A 23690-nucleotide genomic window follows, 5' to 3' on the forward strand; every position below is an offset into this window, starting at 1 on the left:
GCTCTGCAGCCCTGCGCCCCATATGGCAGGTGTGGGACCCGGGCGAGTTCCCGGGGGGATGGAACGTTGACCCGGGCGATTTCCCGGGGATATGGAACGTTGACCAGGGCGAGTTCCCGGGGATATGGAACGTTGATCCGGGCGAGTTCCCGGGGATATGGAACGTTGACCAGGGCGAGTTCCCGGGGATATGGAACGTTGTCCCGGGCGAGTTCCCGGGGATATGGAACGTTGACCAGGGCGAGTTCCCGGGGATATGGAACGTTGTCCCGGGCGAGTTCCCGGGGATATGGAACGTTGACCAGGGCGAGTTCCCGGGGGAATGGAATGTTGGCCTAGGACTGGAACGGTGACCCAGGAGAGAAAGCTACAACGCCGTGCACCCCCCTTGCACCCACTGTCTGATTTCTCGGAAAAGAAAGGGCTTAGAAGAAAAGCGCTCCCTTTTGTCCTATTCTTATTGGCTAACCGGAGGCTTTCCGCCGCTGTCCATTGGCTGCCTGGCGTGGAGAAGGCGGGATATCGCAGACCCTCCCCCTGCTTTTTAATAAATGAGGAGAAGGGGTGGGGGAGTGCTTGCTTTCGCCCTTTCTGGCCTGCGATCGCGGTGTCCTAAGCCAGCCAGCCAGCTGCGCGCAGCCGCTGGGCACATCTGGGTGCAGCAACCGGGGCGCAAGTCGTTTCTACAGACCGCGAAAGGTATTTGCATTTCACCTCTTCCTTCTCCGAGCAGAGCATTCTGCAGTTGGTAATCAGGCAGGCTTCAGGTGGTGAGTTCGCCCAAGAGCTTGGCTAAGCCTTATCTCTTCTTTTTAAAGGCATTGGCTAACGTTTGTATTTGCAAATGTAATCTGGCCCGCTTTGGCATTGATTTGAGGAGCTTTTTATTTGTCTGGAAGAGGAGCTTTGGAGGCTGCACGTTTTGCAGGTGAGCTTTCACTTTGGAGGTGCCTCACGCGGGCCATGCCTTATGATGCTATTTCATTTTCACCTAACTAAATGAAAGCAGGGCGTTCGCTCCAGGCAGGAATCAGAAATGACCATTACAAATGGGGAGCGTAAGGCACAGGACCCTAATTTATTAAAAACAACCCCCCTACTGTGTTGTTAATACATATTATCAGTGGTTCCTCACTGATGCTGTGGAGAAGGATAGTTGCTAATGTTTTCCATGTATGTTCTCTCTTATATTTAAAAAAAAGTCATCTGAACTACATTTGGCTGAAACACTGGTGTCTGGGAGCATTTGCTAGCTTGTGTGAAGAATAGTGATAGAAATGTAGCCGTGTTAGTCTGGTGTAGCTTCCCCCGCACCCCTCTTCTGTTCTGAAATGTGATTTGTCCTTTTCATATGTGTTCATTTTTTTTAATTGTATCCTTTGGTATATATGGTTGTGACTACTTTCTTCCACTATTTGATCTGAGGAAGTGGGTCTGGCCCACGAAAGCTCATCATCTAATAAACCATCTTGTTAGTCTTCAAAGTGCTACATAGTCCTGTATTTTCTTCTAGCTTGTGTGGTAAGACAGGAAGTTTTGCCCTTGTCCAGCATAAAGTTCAGGCTGGAGGAAAAGCAATGCTAGGACAAGAAGCAGCAGGCTCAAATTGCAGCAAAGCGGAGTTAGGTTGGACGTTAGGAAAAACTTCTTGTTAGGGTGATTAAACACTGGAATAAGTTGCTTAGGGAGGTTGTGGAATCTCCATCCCTGGAGATATTTAAGAGCAGGTAAGACAAACTTGTGTCAGGGATGGTCTACATGGCACTTGGTCCTGCCATGAATGCTGAGGACTGGACTAGATGGGACTTCTTGAGGTTTCTTCCAGTCCTAGTATTCTAAAGCTCTCTGTTAACTTAAAGCATTTAATTGGTTAACTAATTAAAGGAATAACTGGCAGGGGGAGGGGAAGGTGGATGGATACTGGGCTAGATGGACTGTTGGTTTGATTCAGTATGGCCTTTCTTATGTTCTTTTGATCGCTGTCTTATTGTCTCCTGTTCTCTAAGCAGTACACGAAAGCCTTCATATTCTAAGTATACTATTATGAACCCCACTGGAACACAAAATAGGAACATTTAGGTTAGATGCTGATTGTGTGTGGGGTCTATTCTGCACATCTTCTAGTTAGACAGAACTCTTGGTAACTTTAAACTTGGACTGAATAAATAGTGAGCAAGTAGTGTTAGCAGCCCTTGGCCCAAAACCATATTAAAGAATGAGCAAATGGAGCGGATTTCTTCTTTCTTCGGTGAGACTATAGGTATGGTGGCCACTTTTTGGCTGTGGGATAATAAAGCCAGAGCACTGTGGTGTTCAAGATTTGGGCTAAATGTACAAAAGGCAGTGCCATTCCTGTGTCATGTGTGCACGCAGTCTTTGGATATTCCTTGCAAAATGGAGCTAGTTAATCAGACTGTGGCTGGAAATGCCCCTAGCCCAGTTCTGTTAAATTCCATCTTAACTGTTACATCATTCATACTCAAAATACCAGTCATTAAGAGTTTGCATGATGTGGAAGCCAAGCCAAGGTGCCACGGAATCTGAGATACTATGGAGTATAACGTTTATAAACAATGAGTTGCATTAAAGGAGAGTTATTACTTTTAACTGGGTATTTCCCTGATGGTGTTGGTTAAATTGGACCGTAGTTTACTTAAGCAAAAAGTCACTTGGCACCTTGTCACATTAGTACCATTGGTCTCTAATAAAAATGTACAAAAGGCCATTTGAAGCACTAACAGTTTATTTTCAAATAGAAGAATTTGCCTAAATATCACTAATTCAGAGATGGAAGAAAATTGAGTACATATCTCTTTGATAGTTGATGTGGTTTGTCTTTAATGTTACTATGGATCCTCTTTCCGAGGAACAAGCCAACAAACCATAATTTAGGTGGTCTTGGACTTTGCTGCGAACTTCCTAACGATGAAACTGTTTAGGGCCTGCTGCAAAACAGGAATTGGAATGGGTTGGAAAAAAAAGCCATTTCTTTTGGACACTAACTTTGCATCTAAAAGGGGAAGCAACACTGAAACCTGACCAGTTGTTTGAGCCGTTGTGCTGTTAAGGCTGCATCTATCTCTGGTGTGGTGCAGACGCCAGGGAGGAAAATGCTGGTAGACTCGCTAAATCATGATCTGCAGCTCCTCTTCAAAAAGAAACTTGAGATGCCTACAGGATTAAAACTTGTGTCCGACAGGATTAAACACACCTTTAAACAACTGGAAAAAATGAGTCGTTGAAATCAGGAAGCATGGTGGGTGGGGGAAGTTAGAGGAAGGGTTAGGATAATTCACATCACATATTTATTTCTGGCAATGAAGTCCCTGGGGCCTCCCACCTCTAGGAGATGTTACACAATGTGATATCATCAAAAAGAACCAGCCAGATAGTGCAAACATTGGTTTGGATGATCATTCTCTGAACCTGCTGTCTGACGGTGGTTCCCCCTTAAGTATGCAAGTCCTTTGTAGTCAGTAGCATGCAGCTGCAAAATTAAGACCATGCTTCCATTGATATTGTCATGGCTTTGAATCTGTTCCCTGAATTTTTGCACAGTGTCCCGAGCGTGAGGACTTGGCCAATGGAATAACCTGTTGCTCAGAGCGACGAGGCACCTTATAGACTAACAGATTTATTGGAGCTTAAGCTTTCGTGGGCAAAGACTCACTTCGTCAGATGCATGTAGTGGAAATTCCTGACAAAGCTTTTGCCCATGAAAGCTTATGCTCCAATAAATCTGTAGGTCTTATAAGGTGCCACAGGACTCCTCGTCGCTTTTGAAGATTCAGACCAACACGGCTACCCCTCTGACACGTGTTGCTCAGAGGTGCTGGAACAATTTGTATAGTGGGGAAGCTGAGAACCATTGAACCAAACTATTACCCCCTGTATATAATGGAAACTACTTTTGGACAGGCGATGCTGCACTCGTAGTTCCACCTATGAAGGAACCTGGTCCACAAAACCCATCTAAAACCCATGTCTGGAAGGTAGATTATCCATGTATAAAGCGGGGACAGAGTTCCTTGGAACAGCCATGCACAATTCCTGTTGATTTCAGTTGTGGACTACTATGGAACACAATTCTTGTTAAACTCGGTTGGGTATGTGTATACAGGTGCTCACTACCAGCATGCCAATGCCCTGCTTGCTTAATGCTTTAAAATTACCCCCCTCCCCTTCATTTTGTGTTGTGCAAAAATTGCTTGGGAAACTGAAGTAATGTAACCACCTGTTCTCTTGCAACTAAGGCCCCGATCCTGCAGGACTTGCTCATGAGTCATCTCGCTGAAAGCGACAGTGCTAATTGTCTGCGAAAGGATTAGGTCCTAAAACCTAGCCAAATGGATTTAAAGCCAAAGTGGAATAAAATTAGATGGAGGCAGAAAACTCCGGCTCTTTCAGCATGATGCAGATTAAGACGGCTGAGCTATAACAAGAGGCACAGTGACTAGGGGAAATTCTTGGTTTCTAACTGTAGTGATACTGAATGCACTATAATTAGATGATGCTCTGAAATGCTAACTGCATTTTATTCTAGTTCATTTGTGTATGCGCTAATAGCTTAGTCCTGCATTCCTTGCTCAGCCCACATACCAGTGATAGGTAGTAATGTTGGGTGGGGAGCAAGAACAGAAACCTCGTATTCCAAGAAATGCCAACCATTAGAGCATAGCGATTTACTACATAGACTTTAATGCAAACTCAGTGGGCTTTATTCTCTCACACAAGGTTAGAGCAGGAATAGTAACTGGCGCTTCACTGGATGTAAGTGGCCGTAGCATCAGGACCCATAATCTCTAGTTCTGGTAGGCCATAGGTTCCCAAACTGGGGGCATGCCCCCCGGGGCGGGGGGGAGGGGGAACTGAAGAAATTCTAGGGGCGGGTGAGGTGACCGAAACTCTCCCTCCTCCCCTGCCCATCAATTGCCCCTCAAGAAAGTCTGGTCCATGCAGCTCAGGCTGGCTGTGGCGGGGGGAGGATGGAGTGTCCCGGAAAGACTTCAAAAGGGCAATGCTTGCTCTGCTCTTAAAGGGGCACTTTTTTTTTTTTCCTCAACAAGCTTTGCTGCTATATTTTTTGGGGCATGAGAGGGTTTCTCAAAAATCAAAAAGGGGGTGTGATGCCAAAAATTTTGGGAACCACTGTGGTAGGCAATCCAAACATGTAATTTGTAAGATCTGCCTCTGGGGAAAGCAGATGTTGCTCCATTGAAGTCAGTGGAATTGCATCAACTTACACCAACTCAGGATCCGGCTGATTGAAGAAATTGTAATAATCCGAGGGAACCAACCAATACAGTGTGTGTGTGTTTTGTTGTTGTTGCTTGTTACTGTGGCTACACTGATTCAAATGAGGCTTCTTTTCTGTAGTGTCCTGAGAGTTTCAATCAGTTCGTTGGGTAGCTTTCATCTTGATTAGCTTGCTAATAGGCAGTCATCCAACACAGAGACACATTTCCCACATCAGAAATAACGGGGAAGTCGTCTCGAACACTGAAACGTTGTCAAGACAAGTGTTGTGTTGGCTTGACAGGTGCTCAGCCCTATCTGGTATTTCCAGCTGTTGTGGTTCTTGTGATGGGCAGCTGAATTATAAAGAAGATGCTGTTGTATAAAGCAGCCTTTTCATGGCATCCGCCAAGGCCTGCTTCACTGTGGGTAGACTGTGTGAAGATGCACTTGTGGGGAAGCGGGGGGGAGAGAAGGAAGGATGCTCTATGCAGGTGGGATAGGAAGTTATTTTCCAAGAGGGACACTGCCATGGAAGTATTGAACAGATCTGATTCACTCTGGCTAAAAATGTTCCTTCTCGGAAATGTCTGTTCTATTAATTTCTGTGCGTTCTACTTTCCCTAATTTATAAACAGATGCAGACTAGGGATGTCAAAAAGCGGTTAACTAGGTGACCAGGTAACCGTTAAGTCTTAGTGGTTCCACGTGGTGAGTGCTGCAGTATAAAGCTTTTACTGCAGAGCCTGCAATGTAGTCCGCTCCATAGGAGGGGCATCAGGATCAGCAACTGGTATAAGCTTTATACTGCAGGGCCGGGCAGCAGCTGGGTCCGTAGGAGCCACTGTGTGCTGGAAGCGTGCAGCTCTGCTCCTGGGGAGCTGGCTACTGCCCCATGCTTCCGGCTCTGATATGGAAACAGCAGCCCGGAGTGGCAGTTGGCTCCCAGGAACGGCGCTGTGAGCTGGTGTGTAACCATTACAGTAACCAGTAAGCTCATGCTTATGATTAACCATTTAAACAGTTGCACTATTACATCCCTAATGCAGATGGCAGGTCAAGCCGCTGGATGGTTTCCACTGAAATTGGTGTCGAGTATCAGAGGGGTAGCCGTGTTAGTCTGAATCTGCAAAAGTGGCAAGGAGTCCTGTGGCACCTTATAGACTAACCGAAGTATTGGAGCATAAGCTTTCGTGGGCAAAGACCCTCTTCGTCAGATGCATGTAGTGGAAATTTCCAGGGGCAGGTATAAATATGCAGGCCAGAATCAGGCTAGAGATGACGAGGTGCAGGTCAGAGCTCCTATTGTGCTGGGGGCTGTACAAACCCAGAACACAAAGCTAGTCCCAAAGAGCCTTAAAAGCAGGTTTCAATCCACCGTGTGAACAGTGGGACAGCAATGGCTGGTGGTGTGAGCGGGGGAGTTCATGAGTCTAGTCATGATTTGACACCCATTCTCACTATGATCTGGGCAAGTCACTTAACCTCTTACGGGGTCTCAGTTTTTTGATTTGTAAAATGGGGATAATAAGAGTGAGCTTTGAGATCCTTGAATGGTACTTACTATATAAACATGACTCCTTACTACTAATAGTCCTTTATAAGGGTCTGTCTGTCACAGAGCATTGGGGTATTTAATAGTTTTGGCACTGGTTATGTGTACACAATAATTTGAACATTTTGACATCGCTGTGTATTGTCTGTTAAGTACTGAGCATGTGAAAGACAGAAAAGAAACCGGCCCTGGCCAATAGTGCTTCTAGTTTAACCCCCCTCTGATAGTTGCTGACTCCTGATTTTTGTGAACTGCACAGAACTTTGTGACCAGTGACACTTGGTTTCTGTGTGGGGTTGTTTGGAGGCATTTAACGGATCCTACGAATTTTACTTGCAGGATGTGTGACCGGAACGGTGGGAGACGCCTCAGGCAATGGCTGATTGAACAGATTGACAGTGGGATGTACCCAGGTCTGATCTGGGAAAATGAAGAGAAAAGCATGTTCCGTATCCCATGGAAACATGCTGGGAAACAGGATTACAACCAGGAGGTGGATGCTTCCATCTTCAAGGTAGGAAAGACCGTACATTTTGTTTAACATGGCTCGTGCACCGTGACGTAGTCTTCCATTGCAAGCCTATTGGGCACCCCCCCCTTCCTGCCTGAGCAGCATTACCCTGGCTCTGATTCTCGAGGCTTTGGAGTGGCCAAGTGCCCTTCACTCCCACTGACTTTGCAGAAAGTGCTCAGCCTGCTCCTATTTTTGGCAGCAGAACAGCTTTCCACCCTTGCATGATTTTTCTTTTTTCAGTGAGAATTGCCTAGAGCTGCAATCCTCTTAAAATGAAGTAAACCGGACATGAATAGTACATCTCCTCCCTGTTCCTAAGGGCATGCCTGCATAGCAGCGTTATTTCAGAGTAACTGACTTTATTCCAAAATAACACAGTGCATGTCTACACCAGTGTTTCTCAACCTTTTTTTTTTTTTTTTAAAAGTACCCCTTTTTCAAAAAAAAAAAAAAAAAAAAAGGATCCCCGGTATCTAGTTTTCAGATACACACAATTTTTTTTTCTACCATTGCAACACATTTGTTTAAACAACTTAATTGTGGGCGGGTGATGAAATTGTTGGGTGTAAAAAGTACAAAAATAATAAAGCACCATAAAACTTAAAACAAAATTTGGTTTTCTCCAAATTTCAGTTGTGTTGACGTACCCCCTCCTCCCCAGACTTCTCTCAAGTACCCCTAAGGGTACTCGTCCCACTACTTGAGAAACAGTGGTCTACACTACAAGCTTTTATTTCAAAATAATGGCGAGCTGGAGAGATTCTTACTCCGACTCCTGGTAACTCTGGTTCCACGAGGAGTAAGGGAAGTCGGAGGAAGAGTGCTTTTCCTTCTACTTCCTGCTGTGTAGACTGCACCAAAAGCCAAAATAAGCTATTTCGACTTCCGTTATACATAAGTTGCGTAACTTAATTTGACTTCAGCCCTGCTGAGCATCCATGAAAATTGTTTTCTGATGGAAAATTGGGATTTGCAATGATCTGCTTCTGTTCGGAGATGAAATCACCTACAGCTTGGTGGCTCCCGACCATAGGCCAGATCTGGCTCAGACCCATCAGCGTAGGACTGCTGAATGCACTGAGAGTGCACCCATGTAAGGTACAGGAGCCAGTGAATTAGGGCCTCCAACTTTTCAGGAGGAGTTCAACTCAGAGCTCTAAGATACTGATTTGGATGACAGTGGTGGTACTAGCAAATCTTTTTCTGGTTTTTATTCTGAGTAGATACCATAGACATTTATTTATAAACAAGGTTACAGCCCCCATCCTGCAGACGCTTGTGGATATGGACAGCTGTATTTGCTGCCTAAGGTCCCATTGATTTCAGTCAAGTCTCGGCAAAACCAAAGCCTAAAGGAATATTTTTATGGCACAACAAAACTGTTCCAAAGGGATCAAACCTGCTAATCTAAATTGGAAAACAATATTAAGAGGTGCCCGTTATATTGAGACACCATGCTGATAAGCTGTTTCAAATGTCCCTAAATAGAAGTTTTCACTATACTGTAACCATAATATGCTAGCTCTTCTAAGGGTCAGTAGATCTCAAAGTGGTTCATAAAGGAAGCCGGTATCAATAGCCCTATTGCACAGATGGGGAAATCGAGGCACAGAGCAGGGAAGTGACTGTCCAAGGTTACCCAGCAGGCCAGGGGCCAGGCAGAGAATTGAAACCACGTCTCCTGAGTCTTACTTCTGGGCTGTATCAGCTTGGCAATAAGGATGTTAAATTGCATTTTATCGACTAATTGAGTTGTCGATGGAATTTCATCGACTACTCGATTACTCTATAATGGGGACGTCGGAGACTACAGACCGGCAGCGGGGTTAGCTCCAAGCCCTGGGAGCTAACCCTGCTGCGGCTCTGCCTTTTAAGTGTATTAAGAGCTGCCAGGCTCTTAATACATTTAAAAGGGGGACCGTGTGAGAGCCGGGAATCAGCTGTCCTGGCTCACGCCCAGTTCCCCTTCCCCCCACGGAGATGGTACTGGGGGGGAAACTGGCTTTTCCTGCCCCTCACCCTTTGCTACCTCTCTGTGATAGAGGCAGTAAGGGAGGGAAAGCGACTAGTTGCTTACATCCCTACTTGGCAACACTGCCTCCCCTGCAGTGACATTGAAGCCTTGAGGGATAGCTAAGCACTTAATAGAGTGGTTTCCAAGAATGAATGCACGGCTGGGCATCTGCTATGCGTCAGCAATTAAAAAAACCCAAAGTGATTGCTATTATGCTGACCTCAGCACAGTTCTGTTGATTGCAAATGTGTCTTTTTGGCAATCAGACCTTCTATTGAGTGCACAGAAGACTGGTTAGTGTAGTTTAGGCTTGGGACACACCTATTTAGGAGTGCGAAGCCTAGGACTCTTCCCCCGCCTCTCACTCGCCTTCCCCTCATGATGAGGGCACTTAGCCTTATAAGTTTAGACAGTGGCAAATGGTGAGTCCCCTTTTGTGCAAAATTCTGGAAAAAAAAGTGTTATGTTATGGGCAAGGTGGTCCTCTATGGAATGGTCAGGGGGACGGAGCAGGCTCCTGCATTAGGAAGGCAGGATACAGGATACCCTGAAGGTAAGGAGGTGAGGTAGGGGTGCATCTAGGAGTGGACTAGGGGATAGAAAATTTGCCTGGGGAGGGCAGGGTTGTGGGTTTAAGCCCCCCATGTCCCAGGCACCATGAGGGAGCCAACACCAGGGGTATGTCTAAACTACATGGCTCCGTCGATGGAGCCATGTAGATTTGTTTGTTCGGCAAAGGGAAATGAAGCTGCGATTTAAATAATCGCGGTTTCATTTAAATGTAAATGGCTGCCGCGCTGAGCCAACAAACAGCTGATCAGCTGTTTGTTGGCTCAGCGCACTAGTCTGGACGCTCCTCTGTCGACATGAAAGCCCTTTATCGACCTCCCCGTTATGCCTCGTAGGATGAGGTTTACAACGGGGAGGTTGATAAAGGGCTTTCAGGTCGGTGTGGGAGCGTCCAGACTGATCAGCTGTTTGTTGGCTCAGCGCGGCAGCCATTTAAATTTAAATGAAGCCGCGATTATTTAAATCGTGGCTTCATTTCCCTTTGCCAATCAGCCTAATCTAAATGGCTCCATCGATGGAGCCATGTAGTTTAGACACACCCCAGCTGTCCCCAGGATGCAGCTGGCTCCCTCACCAGGAAGGCATGTCATCCATCTTGGCCTGTGGTCAGATTTGGAGGCAAGAGGTGTGGGGTGTCTTTTTTTTTTTTTAAACTTGATAGAAACCTGCTACAGCTTCCTTCTTTGTAAAATCTGACTCTCAAGTTCACTGATGTCCTGGGCCAGGTTCTCCCATGCTCTGTGCCTTGAGTGCTCATTCCCACATGGGCAAAGTGACTGTAGAATGCTCCTCTGGGCATGAACAAACTCCGAGGGGGGAAGCGTTTTGCATGGGTTTAAACGATGGGCACAGAAGCTGCGGTGCCCTGGAGAATGGGGCACTTTGTGACTCAGCATGAAGGATGGTAGTTGGGGCTTTCACCTAGGAGACGCGGCTTCAGTTCCCACCTCTGACATGCTTACCCAAGCACATCCAAGCAGTGCAGCTCCCCGCCTCAGTTTCCCATCGGTGAGAATGGTACAGCTGCCCTTCTCTACCTAACAGCCGTGTGGTAGCGGAGGACAAACCCCATGAAAGTTGTGAGGAGCTCAGACGTTGCAGTGACCGAGACCAGGCCACAGAGGTGGATAGATCTGTGGTGGAAGTCACGGGGAACTTCTCTGACTGAGACCCTAACGAAATGACCTTCAACCAATGGTGAAATTTGGCCCCGAAGCTATAAACTTGGGCTTCCGATTTTAGCTTTTCACTAATGCGAAAGGCCATAAAATTGGCCTTTAGCCAGTAACACGCTGGACACGGTGACTTAGATTGAAGGACTTGTCTTCACGAAGCAGCAACGTGGACGATTGGTCCAGCGCATGAGAGCGTTGCGCATGTATTGCTCCGTGTAGACCCTGAGGGGGCTTGCTAAAGATTCCCTAGTGTGCTTTAACGTGGCGCTGTTTGGAATGGTTCAACATTAAGGCACCACCTAGGAACATGACCAAGAAATGACTCAGTGCTGTATAGGCAGGGCCCCGAATCCCCTGGATTTTGTGGCATTGGCATAAAACCTGCTAAAACTAAACCCCGAGAAAAGAAATGAATAAACCCCCTAAACCAGAAGCTCGTATTATAAGCTGGTTCTTCAACTCTGGGGCACTTTACTCTTTTGTCCTAGGCTTGGGCAGTTTTCAAAGGGAAATTTAAGGAAGGTGACAAAGCCGAGCCAGCCACTTGGAAGACGAGGCTGCGTTGTGCTCTGAACAAGAGCCCGGACTTCGAGGAGGTGACGGACAGGTCCCAGCTGGACATCTCTGAGCCGTACAAAGTGTACAGGATCGTCCCGGAGGAAGAGCAGAAATGTAAGTGTCCCGATAAACGGAGAGACTCGTTCAACGGCCACCTACGTCTGGAGCACGGGAGGGATTTGTAGGAGAAGAGAGGTTGTGTCCAGTGGTGCAGGTGCAGATCCGCCAGTAGCCCGTGCCATCAAGATCTTGTTCTTTCTTCCTGGGGAAAGGAGAGCAAACGCTCCTCAGCCCCTGCTGGCAGGATCTGGTGAAAACTCCATGTGGAAAGTTTGGCATTTACCCTCCTTCCCATGGCCTCATCCCACAGCTGTTTGAGTAGGAGACACGATTCCCTGAGTAAAACACCAAACAGGGCGTGCTGCCTGTAACATTAATTGACAATACTCTATGGCAGTCTGGCTCAGAAGGTCTGATCCTGTCCCCGTTTACACCAGCACCAATCTAGTGTGACTCCACTTAAGTCAGGGATGTTCTTTCGGGGTCACTCTGGGTATGTCTACACTACCCCGCTAGTTCGAACTAGCGGGGTAATGTATGCATACCGAACGTGCAAATGAAGCCCGGGATTTGAATTTCCCGGGCTTCATTTGCATAAGCGGGGAGCCGCCATTTTTAAATCCCCGCTGGTTCGATTTAAACTACCGGTACACCGGTAGTTCGGAATAGGAACCTAGTCCGAACTACCTAGTTCGAGCCCCGTGTAGACGCGCTACACGGGGTTCGAACCAGCGGGGATTTAAAAATGGCGGCTCCCCGCTTATGCAAATGAAGCCCGGGAAATTCAAATCCTGGGCTTCATTTGCACGTTCGGTATGCATACATTACCCCGCTAGTTCGAACTAGCGGGGTAGTGTAGACATACCCTCTGGGCTGAGATTGGAATCAGCCCTGATGTTTAGTTGTGGTTTTGGCCTTAAATTCAGTCCTGATGCCCCCTTCTAATCGGTTTCAATCTGTACACGTGCTGTGGGAAATAGAATAAAACTTTTCGCAGGGCCTAACAGTAAAAAAAGTAGCGATTATAGTAACAGGGGTTCAGCAGAGAACATATGTTGGTGTGATGTCCGGTCTGGTGTTAGCTGTGCTGCGTTTATTTTTATTTGTGGTTTTGTTTGTGCTTTTTTTTCTTTTAAAGCATGCAAAATCTGGTTGTCAGGAAATCTACCTTTAGCGTCGTGGTCGCTGTAAACTTCATTCGCACAGAAGGCCTTGTATTTCTGTGCACTTCTTATAAGCATTATGCAAATTGCACGCCAGGTTCCCCGTAACAATGCAGAGCTGTGCTTTGATAGGGGAAACAAGTCTCAGTTTCCTTTAGGCAGGTGAAGAAAATTGTTCCCAGCCATAGCAGAACTGTGGCTCTTTTCTGGATGTAGTCTGATTCACACCCATGCAACCTGCAGGGTTGAAACCTGCCGTTCTTGCTTTGGCGAAACTCCTGTTGATTTCACTGGGAGTGGTAAGGACTCCTGTTGCAGTGGGGTTGCATGGTTCTAAAAAGACAGGCTGGCTTGAGAGTGGTACGTTGTCAAGTGAATTCCCCAAACCTAGCCATGAGAGGTAAGATCCCATGAAAGATTCTGGGCTTCTTTATTTTAACAGTAAAAAACTTCCCCAAAGCAAGTCACCCCCCTATCCCACAGCCTTCTCTTGCATGCTGGATAGTCTGGCTCTTTGTTAGAACACTGCACGCCATATGATGCTGCGTCTGGTTGAGCTTTGAAGCCTTCTATTTCTTTCCAGGCAAAGCGGGTATTGCCAATGGAGGGAGCTTGAATGAAGTCACTGACATGGACTGCAGTCCTTCTGCCATAGACGACCTAATAAAAGAGGTAATTAACTGCTGAAGTGAAGAGATCTCTTTGATTGGAAGGGCTAGAGATTGTACATTGATCTATGAAATTGTGCATCTCATTTTTCTAATGATCAGCCCCTATGCCCAGGGGAACTATATTTAGATATCACTGGTGCAAGAACAACAAATCTGCACGTTTCACAGACGTTAGTATCATTCATTCATGTAACACAATGCACAGATCTGCGGTAGTGGCTTGTCCTATCAATTCATCTTGGGTTGACAAACAGTCAGTAGGTTTCACCAGAGGGTCAGTTTTGCAGCTTTTCTTTTCCCTTTATTGCAATGGAAAATTGTTGGGCAGAATTCTGCTCTCAGTGTGCCCATGAAATCCATGGCCCACTCTTTGGTGAACTCTTCTGCTTTGCCACTGGTTCAAATGTCAGTTTCTCCGCTGCTCTCGCTTTGTTTTTTTTTTTTTTTTTTAATCGTGTTCAGGGGCAAGTGAGGCATTTAGAGAACAATTTGTCGCAGCAGGATATTGGTTGCCATTGATATGATGTGGTTTGCCAGAAATGGCAAAATTGCTTGTCCTCTGTTTTGTTGCCTGGATGATTGAATTGAATTTCTGTCTTCCTCAGTCCCCCTGTGTTGATGAATATCTTGGTATAATAAAAAGAAGCCCTTCTCCACCTCAGGAGAATTGTAGAAACCCTCCAATACCAGATTGGTGGATGCAGCAACCAAGCTCCGGTAAGAAACTAATAACATATTGAGTCTGTAACTTTAAAAACAATGAGTAGTCCTGTTAGCTTTCATGGGCAAAACCCGCTTCTTCAGATGATTTGAGTGGAGAAAAAAGGGGGATTTTCAGCATTTATAACAGAAAAAGAAGGGGGGGGGGATACCTGTCAGCTGTAGTGCCAGTGATCATGAGGCTAACTGAGTGGGCTGGAGGTGTCTCATACTTAGCTTTTTGATGTCCGTGAGACGTTAAATGTATGGAAGGCTGGTTCTATAATGGGACATCCAATTAATGTCTTTGTTCAGGCCCAGGGAAACGGTGTCAAATTTGCATAGGAAGCTCAATTCCACACTCCCCCCCCCTTTCTTTTTCATTTATAAATGCTCGGAGTCCCCCTTTTTTTCTTAACTCAAGCTCATCTGAGGAAGTGGGTTTTGCCCACAAAAGCTCCTGATACTATATTTTAGTCTCTCATGTGCCACAGGACTACTTGCTGTTTTTAACAGATCCAGGACTTATAGAACAGTGTCTAGTTTGATTGGGTAACCCCTCAAAGATACATGCAGGAGAGCAAAAACTAATTCTGGGGATCTTTGAATAGCTCCCTGTATATTTGATGCTTGTGGAGGATTTTTTTGTTTTTGTTTGAGGAACAAGTTTATGAAGAAGGCCTGAAATACCATCCTACATCCAATGTGAATCTTTTGGTGAATGATCTTGGTGGTGGCATGTGTCCGTAGTTTCTCAGAGGGTTCTGTCTGTCTCTGCATATGTACAGAAGCCGCAGAGCTACAGAATAAGGTTCATGTCCTCCTCGCAATGACAGTGGCTGACCGTAGCGAGATTTGGCCTAGAAACCGTACAGGATCCCATGTTGGGAATTCTCGCTCTGTCCCTGCTTGTCTGTCTGAGGGAGAGTAGCCCCTGAAGTGGGGCAGAGGAAGAATTTCATGGTTGTGAGGAAACGGCGTTGCAGCAAAACAAGCAGGCCATTGCATCGTTGGAGTTTACCAGAGATCCAGGTGCTTGTGTTGGAGCGTTGCACAAAAATATAACTCTCTCTTCTCCTGCAGCTGCTGTGCCCCTGATGAATGCGTTTTCTGGCTACGAACAGCTGCATTCAGGTACTGGAAATCCCATTCCATTGCATGCTTCTGTGCTTAGAGACATGCCGTGCTTTCAGTCGGGCTTGGGGAAGCGGCCGCTCATGTGGCAGGTCTAGGCAGTGCCTGGCTTCGCTGCTGCTGTAGCCCTGCTCATGTTTATACAGAGAAAATAATCCTTAAAAATGGCAGAGCAGTCGAAAAGGGCCGCTTAGGGCTTAATTGCTCGAGCATGCTCTAACTTCATTCGCCACTGTTCCATTCTCAGCACCCAGGCGATGGGTTGTAGGCTTCTAAGCAGTTGCCAAGATCCATGTGTCAGGGCAGTGGCCTGATCCTGCCCGATAAGATGCCTTTGCACTGTTCCAGCAATACATAATGTTGGCTTAAGGAGACAGCTGGGGATTCCCTGGCGGTAGGGTAGGGAAGTCCCCGTGTGGCACGAGGCCACCATAGCCGGCTCGGTGCCAGCCCTTCCAGCCCTCTCCGAGTGCCAAAAGCTGGGCCAGAGTGCTCTAGGCTCTGATGTCAGGAGAGGCACCGTGTAGCGAAGCCTCTAACTCCTGCTGGGGACCAAACTGACCCCTGGGTGCCTCCTTCATTGGGGTCGAGGCGCATAAAGGCTTCATGAAGCCTCCTTTGCGGTCCTTAGCTTGGCAAGACGTAGCAGGTAGCGGAGATAACGAACAGGAGTGAGTGGAAGGGCAACATTGGCACAGGTGCAAACACTTACGGCGATAGCGAAGCACCCAAGGGACAAAGTCTAACAAAAACCGTAAGGGCAGCGAGTTTGTTGGTGGAAGGATCCCGCTCACCCACTTGGCAGCGTAAAATGGCTGTCCTCGGCGGAAGCTTCTTCACCAAGGGCAGGTGCAGCGGGCTACGTGGACGGAGGCTGTGCCAGGGTGATTGTTCCCAGGCTAATGACATTTGGAGTGGGAGGAGAGTTTCCAAGGGGCAGTTGATAAAGCGGGTGCTCCTGCATCTGAGCATTTACTGAGCCTGCCGTTGGCTTCAATGGGGCTGAGGGTGGGGTGAGGAAATACTCAAGATTAGGAAGGGTATTGGGATATTGCCTCTGGGCAGCTGCTGCACAAAGTACGCAGCCATGAATTTCTCCAGTTCCCAGGGAGACAGGCCCTGGTGCATGCGATCAAGGCCGACCATGCTGCCGTGTGTAATCCCATTTGCAAACCGTTCAGCTGGCCAGTTCTGCCTAAATAAAACCAAGGGGTATCTGGTAAAGCTGGGGAGGTAAATCTAACGGGGTAGCCTTGTCAGCTGCAGAGAGACAGGTGGCGCTCAGGAGGATAAAATGTTGCATGCTAGAGAGCATGCAGCAACTGCCAAATATAAATGTCTCCCCTCCCCCAGTGTTCCCTGTAAGCTGGGCGCTCAAGAGGGATTCCAGTGCTGCCCAGCTGATTAGTAGAGTGCCCACAGCTGGGTTTTTGGGTCTACTGGTGGTGCACATTTGCACATGCCCCAGTGTATGTGGAAAAATGTATCCTGCACATGGATGGAATAGGGATGTTAAGTTGTGATTAATTAACTAATCAGGTAGTCGATGGAATTTCCATCGACTAATCGATAAGGGGGAGGGCACTCGCTACTCCTGCTGCGGCTCTGCAGTTTAGAAGTAGTAGAAGCCGGATGCGCAGGTCGCCCGGTTCTTACTACATTACAGCGGGGTTACTGCTGCGGCTCTGCCTCTCCTCCCTGACCCCGCAGAGATGGTGGCTGGCTCCCCCCAGCACTGGCTCCTGCTCCCTGCTGTCCCTTGCTGCCTCTGATACAGAGGCAGCAAGTGGGGGGGGGGGAAGCAAGTAGTCAGCTAGTAGACGACTCCCGTACATCCCTAGGCTGGGAAAGGCTAGAGAACATTGGTTCCCAGGGACAAGTCTGAGAGGGTGAGGGATTGGTCCCATTACAGACCATACTTGCTGAGTGAGGTCTCCTCGTGGGAGCCGGAGCAGCCCTGGTCCTACAGGCTCTGGCCTCAGAGAACAGTGGTGCTGACTTAGCACTTGCGGCTCTGCCGCTAGACTCAGCATTTCAAGGGCTTCAGCGGAGCTTTGCTCTCTTGTGCAATGGGGCGGCTTTTCCCACAGCACGGGGGGGGGGGGGGGGGGGGGGGGGGAGAGCGTGGAAGGGGCGCGCTGCACCCTCTGATTGGCCGGCCTGTCTCCCTGCAGCCTACTCACAGATGGTGATCAGTTTCTATTACGGAGGGAAGCTGGTGGGCCAAACGACGACCTCTTACCACGAAGGCTGCCGCATTTCCATAAGCCACCCCCCCACCCACGGCGACAAGCTGTATGGCCCCGATAGCCTGGAGCACGTGCGGTTCCCTTCCACCGACACCATCCAGAACGACCGCCAGAAGCAGGTCACTAAGAAGCTCTTCGGGCACCTGGACCGGGGGGTTCTGCTGCACAGCAACAAGCAGGGCATTTTCATCAAGAGGCTGTGCCAGGGGAGAGTCTTCTGGAGCGGGAACAACGTGCTGTACAAGGACAGGCCCAACAAGCTGGACCGGGAGGAGGTGGTCAAAATATTCGACTCCAGCCAGTTTGCCCGAGGTTTGTGGAACGTTCCCACCTCTCTTCAGCCACCCTTTTCTGGGACCCTCTCCCCCCATTGTCCTCTGAGCACTGTACATGGGCAGAGTCATGTTGCTTTTGGGTGGTGACTTCAATTTCCTGTAGCGCTGGTAGGGGTCAGATCCTCTGCGGGTGTCAATCTGCTGCTGTTTTTAAGGCCCTTACATGGCTTCCTGTTCCCATTGTGCTTCAGCTCCTTGCAGTCTTTAACATATTTATGTTCATTGCACCCAGGTAAAGTGGGGCAGCGGGGAACTGAGTCACGGAGAAGCTAAGTGACACACCCAAGGTCACACAGAACATCTGTGGCAGAGCAGAGAATTCCACCCAAGTTTCCTAAGTCCCATAATAGTAGCCTAGCTGATTTTGGGACCCTCTGCTGATTTACGCCAGATCAGGATCTGGCCCAGAATGTCTAGTGATCAGCCCCAAAGTGCTGATGTGGTCTGTCTGTCCTTGCCAAAGTTTGTAAAAATAAACACAGCCACAGAAAATGCTGTGGCTTCTTTCTTAGGAGCTGTGGTGCTTGGAGATATTCTATAAAAACTAAGGATGTTAAGAAGAGGGTAATGCGCTAATTGGCGAAAATGATGCTGGGGGGAAACTGGCTTTTAAACCAGCTCCCCCCAGGACCAGCTCTGGCTTCCCCCCTCCCCCACTTGCTGCCTTGGATACAGAACCAGCAAGACGGGGGGGGGGGGGGGAGGGGAGTGAGTGGTTGAGTAGTCACTTGACAGGTCGCTTACATCCCTAATAAAAACCCCACTGCAGTGTTTTACAGCAGGCGAGGGTATAATCAATAACTTCAAAATCTAACGAGCCCAAAATAACATTCCTAAAAGCACTGCATGAGACACTGAATCTGTTCATAAGCTTTATTGCAAGGCCAATTTGTTCCCCTCAGGGGACAAGGAATAACTGTGGACTTCCCTGAGGTGGGAAGATAGGACCGTTAATCCTTCCTCCTTCCTTAGGGCCCCCCTGAAACCCTCAGGGGCCACAAACAGGTTCCCAGGGGTCCACTAGGCAGTGCTTGCTTTAGACCAGGGATGGGGAACCTTTTTGGGGTTGGGGGTCACTGACCCACAGAAAAATCAGTTGGGGGCCACTCACAAGTGAGAAGCAACCAAACTCTCACTAACATGGCCCTGAAGTGGGGGGAGGGGGAGACCCCGAGCTTTAGGGGCTAGATCTAGGCAAGCTGGGGGCCACATCTGGTTCCCCACCCCTGCTTTAGATACTGTGAAGCCCTAGCCTGCTGTGAGAGGATGAAGCCAACACCTAAGCAAGTTAGCTTTTCAGGATATCCTGTGGCATGGGGCCCTGGGCAGCTCTGCTGCTCGCTACCCTCTGAAACTGGCCCAGGCTTTTACATGCACAAACCCAGTTGTGGCACACATGGGCCCAGGACGGGGACCAAAGGCTGAGCCCTACTACCTGCAATAGGGGTGTAGCTCAAGCCCCACTTCTGAGTGGGGGAGGGGAGCTGATGCTTAAGGACTTCAGCCCCAGGCAGGGGCTCTGCAACCTGAGCCCTGCCGTCCAGGGTGAACCCCATGTGGTTTGGCCACACCCCTGGGCGGAGCGGCTCAGACTGCAGCCCCGGAACCCAGCAAATCTAAGTCAGCCCCAGCGATCCCATTGAAATGCAGTGACCACCAGAGTTCCCTGTAATCTGGGTGCTTGGATGGCCACCCAGGAGATTCAGGTGCTGCCCAGTTGATCAGCAGAGCGCCCACAGCCGGCAGCCTATGTTTCTATTGGTGGTGCACATCGGCACGTCTCAGTGCACAAAATAAATTTATTCTGCACATGGATGGAAAAAAAAATTAGAGGGAACACTGGTTGCGACCCGCTTTGGGATGCTGCCCCACAGTTTGAGAAGCGCTGTTGGATGTGCTTGTTATAGACTCCGAAGCAGAAGGCTCTGAGCCCAGGCTGTCAAGTCTCCAGTCGAATTGGCTACTGAAGCAGTCCAGCTGGTGCCGTAGCCTGACAGGATCCATCCCTTCCTCCCCGTCACTTGTACAGACAGGTCTTGAACGAGAATTTCCTGCAATGAGATTTTTAAAGCCCCTCTAATTTTCTCTCTCAATACAAGCTAGCTACCTTGGGCAGAACGTGCGTGCAGCGTTGTCTGCAGGCGCTCGTGTGGATTGGCGTACAACACCTGCTGCAGAGGTGTGTGTACGCAGTCCGCCCCGCAGGTGAATACGCTCCCTGCGAGCTGTGCGCTAAGCTCTCGCTGCAGTTGGTTGTGTCCGTTCTTTCCAACCCTCTTGTGTTTCTCCTGTTTTAGAGCTGCACCAGTTCTACAGTAACCAAGGCCGTTTCCCCGAGAGCAAAGTCCTGCTGTGCTTTGGTGAAGAGTTTCCCGACACACTCCCTTTACGCTGTAAATTAATCCTCGTACAGGTGAGGCACATTCTCAAGGAATAGCCGTCGCTCGAGCTCCTTCTTCGTTCTCCCGCCATTCCAACACAGCCCCAAGACTATCCGGTGTCTGTCTCTTAACGTTCAGAATCGGATGGTTCCAACCTCCGAAGCACTGGGCAGCATGCAATAACTAGTTTACATCTCCTGCACGTGTCCAACGAGTATTTGCTTGCACAAATCAGCCGTTAGACATCCAGCAGCCCCTTAATTTTCTTCATTTGCACACACCAATCCCCAAATGGCCCATGTAATCTCATTAATGAGCAAATGAAGCACCAAACTGCACAGACTCTGTCTGGTTTAAAAATCTGGCCCTAAATTAGGAGGAGATGTATTTCCCTCCCTTCTCTGTGTCCTGCCCCTCTCCCCCTTTGCATTTAGCAAGAGGCTTAACTATGCTATGGATCATGCTCTTGAGCCTGGTGACCTTTTTCTAACCTCCCACTCCTCCTTTCCAGGCAACTGTCAAATAAATCATTTGCAATTGGTTGTGTGGTTACCAGCAGGATTAGAATTTATGCTGAGAAGCAAGCACAGGGGTAAATGAACTGGAGTGCAGTGGAGAGTTTGCATGTAAAATCTGACAGCACAAAGAATAGGGAAGAAGTAGTAGGAAAAACTCCGATTTGGAAGGGCTGGGTGTAGGGTCTTATGGGGCAGGCTGCAGGTCAGGCAGGGCACTTGAGAGGAGAGGAAGAGCCCCAGCTAGGGGGTGCGAATTTAAATGGCTCTCTGCTGCCCTTTCCAGATTAGAACCCTGGAGTGCGAGGCACTAGAGATATAGACAGCCATTCCCCATTAACTTGGGGAAAGAGGGGGGTCAAATGAGGCAACTTGCTCAAAGCCACACAGGAACTGAATCTGAGACCAGTGTCTTAAGCACAAGACTGTACTTCCCGGCTGTGTCTACACTGGCATGAATTTCCGGAAATGCTTAAAACAGAATAGTTTTCGTTATAAGTATTTCCGGAAAAAGAGCATCTACATTGGCAGGCTGCTTTTCCGGAAAAGCCCTTTTTCCGGAAAAGCATCTGTGGCCAATGTAGACGCGCTTTTCCGGAAAAGAGCCCCGATTGTCATTTTCGCGATCAGGGCTTTTTTCCGGAAAAGACTACTGGGCTGTCTACACTGGCCCTTTTCCGGAACAGTGTTCTGGAATAAGGACTTATGCCCGAGCAGGAGCAGAATAGTTTTTCCGGAATAGTGGCTGATTTTGTACAGTAGAGCATCGTTGCTTTTCCGGAAATTCAAGGGCCAGTGTAGACAGCTCGCAGCTTATTCCGGAAAAGCGGCTGATTTTCCGGAATAAGTGGCCCAGTGTAGACACAGCCCTGCTCTTCCTCCAATTTCTCTTGAAGTTTTCCTTGTGGTATCTAATCTATTGTACTGACAGCATTTTGCATATCCCCCCTCGTGTATTTAGTGAAGTGGTGATTATGGGGAGTTGGGGGAAGATATCTGTCTTGTCCTCCTCTTCGTTAAACATCTCAACGGTCTTTCCTTCTCCCATAGGTTGAGCAGCTGTGGGTTAGACAGCTTGTGGAAGAGGCAGCAAAGAACTACAGCAACAGCCCCATGCTTCCGATAGCCGACGACATCCAGCATGACCAAGTACTCAGGCTCTTCCCAGATAACTACCCTTTACACCAAAGACCTCTGTTTAGAGAAAATCAACAGATCACTGTCTGAGTGCTTTTTAAAACAAATAACGGTGGGATTAATTTAGACCTTTGTTGGCCCCCAGCACTGTTTGAATTCCTCCGTGGAAAACATTCTGACATAGAATGTAGAGGCGCGTGGCTGTTCTTTGTTTATAATTAACACAGCAATCAGAACTTGGGAGCAAAGGAGCTAGACCAGAATGCACAATTCTGGCTACATTTTATTGATATGGATGGCTTTTGTGCCATTCTTTGTCTTCCTCCTCCACCAGAGGAGGGAAGTTTCTTGAGTGTTGTCGGAGAATGACTAGAAAAGTCAGTAATGCTACCAAAGTGCATTGAGGCTGTCAAAGACCACCTCTTCTAAGGGTCTGGGACCCTCCTGGCAGTCAGATCCTCAGCTCAGTTGTAGTCCATGGAGCTAGGATGACTGACAACTGCTGAGGGCCTGCTGCTGCAGTTGCATCCTCTTTTGACAACCTCTTGGAAAGAACTGAATCCTGTGAAAATTTAAAATGGTCAAACCTACTGGAATCAGGACCTGAGATCAGGTCCTCCCCCTGACTTCCAAACGGAATTTGCAATACCGCTTGATGGTAGAAGACCACGGAAATGTTTTAAAGTCAATATCCTTTAGCTTCCAAAGGACCCACTCCTGAAGTAACTTTTTGTTTGCTTTTATATTGAGGGTATTTGGGGTTTTTTTTTAGATGGAAGTATTTTGCTATTTGGAAATAAATCCCAAATTATTTGTAAATATCGAATGCAGGAAACTCATTTTAAGTGTCTTAGCCAAAGACATAGGTTTTTTTTTATATATGGAAATGCAAAATATAGATTTCAAGTTTGTAGTGAAATGTTAATGTTTAGCCAGCTTTGGCCTCAAAAATGCATGTGCCTGACCTGTGTGTGTGTGTGTGTGTGTGTGTGTGTGTGTGTGTGTGTGTGTGTGTGTGTGTGTGTGTGTGTGTGTGCAAGGTATGGGTCCCTGCCACGATGTGTGTGCATGTCCTGGCTAACACGCATCCTCATGCTTTCTGTGCATGTGCAACTAGGGAATATGAATTTTTAAGCCATGGGGCCGAGTGCCTTACAACTGAAAGCCCACAAACAAAACTGTGTGTGTCTCTTTCTGCTAGGCTAAGTATTTATTTTATGCCTGTTTTTAAATGATTTTGTAATGTGCATCTTGCAAATAAAGTGCTCTATTTTGTATCTCGTTTTATCTCTGTTCTTTAATGTCTGAATGGCTGTGGTACCTGAGAGCCAGTTTCCCTTCCATGGGGCAGGGTGCTGACGGTTGCATTCTTTTGGGGTTTAACGCTGCGAGAGGGGGGTTAACAATCGACGATCATGGACTGCCAAGTCGGTGCTCTGCCCCTCCCGTTCTAAGGAGCTGATTGTGTAAGCTAGGCCCTTCCAGCGCCTCCTGAATTGATTTCAACCTCACTTCCTCCTCTCAGCCCTAGTGATGTTTCCTGCTATAGGACTGGATAGTCACTAAGTTTATAGTCATTGGCAGGGATTCTAGTTTAAGAACCAAACAGTTTGAAGTGAGCCTCTGAGTTTTGCCCTTGAGTTGTACGTGCACATTTTTATTACCATGCTAAAGTCAATTCTTTATTAGTTGAGGGACTATGGTGCCTAAGAGCACTGGTCATGG

At 47.9% G+C, this 23690-nt stretch overlaps 1 protein-coding gene across 2 annotated transcripts; it reads left to right on the forward strand.

The window, feature by feature from the left end:
- The first annotated feature begins 541 nt into the window (after positions 1-541).
- IRF8 (interferon regulatory factor 8) lies at positions 542-23242 on the forward strand. Of its 2 annotated transcripts, XM_075939955.1 has the most exons (10): positions 561-699; positions 819-928; positions 7130-7304; positions 11552-11735; positions 13428-13516; positions 14121-14232; positions 15298-15348; positions 17523-17909; positions 20230-20345; positions 21879-23242. In XM_075939955.1, exons 3-10 carry the CDS (start codon positions 7131-7133, stop codon positions 22053-22055), a joined length of 1290 nt encoding a protein of 429 aa, XP_075796070.1. In that variant the 5' UTR covers positions 561-699; positions 819-928; position 7130; the 3' UTR covers positions 22056-23242. The 2 variants fall into 2 exon arrangements, with proteins under 2 accessions (XP_006137424.1, XP_075796070.1); XM_006137362.4 differs by lacking the exon at positions 819-928 and having other exon boundaries at positions 542-699.
- The last annotated feature ends 448 nt before the right edge of the window (positions 23243-23690 follow it).

This window comes from Pelodiscus sinensis, chromosome 12 (genome assembly GCF_049634645.1).
Source record: "Pelodiscus sinensis isolate JC-2024 chromosome 12, ASM4963464v1, whole genome shotgun sequence".
NCBI classification, from domain to species: domain Eukaryota; kingdom Metazoa; phylum Chordata; order Testudines; family Trionychidae; genus Pelodiscus; species Pelodiscus sinensis.

Excerpts from the sequence above, each read along its gene's own strand:
- IRF8 (XM_006137362.4), top strand. The coding sequence starts at position 7,131 with ATGTGTGACCGGAACGGTGGGAGACGCCTCAGGCAATGGCTGATTGAA. Across the intron at positions 13,517-14,120 it reads TAGACGACCTAATAAAAGAG|TCCCCCTGTGTTGATGAATA; the intron begins GTAATTAACTGC and ends TGTCTTCCTCAG. Across the intron at positions 17,910-20,229 it reads CTCCAGCCAGTTTGCCCGAG|AGCTGCACCAGTTCTACAGT; the intron begins GTTTGTGGAACG and ends CTCCTGTTTTAG.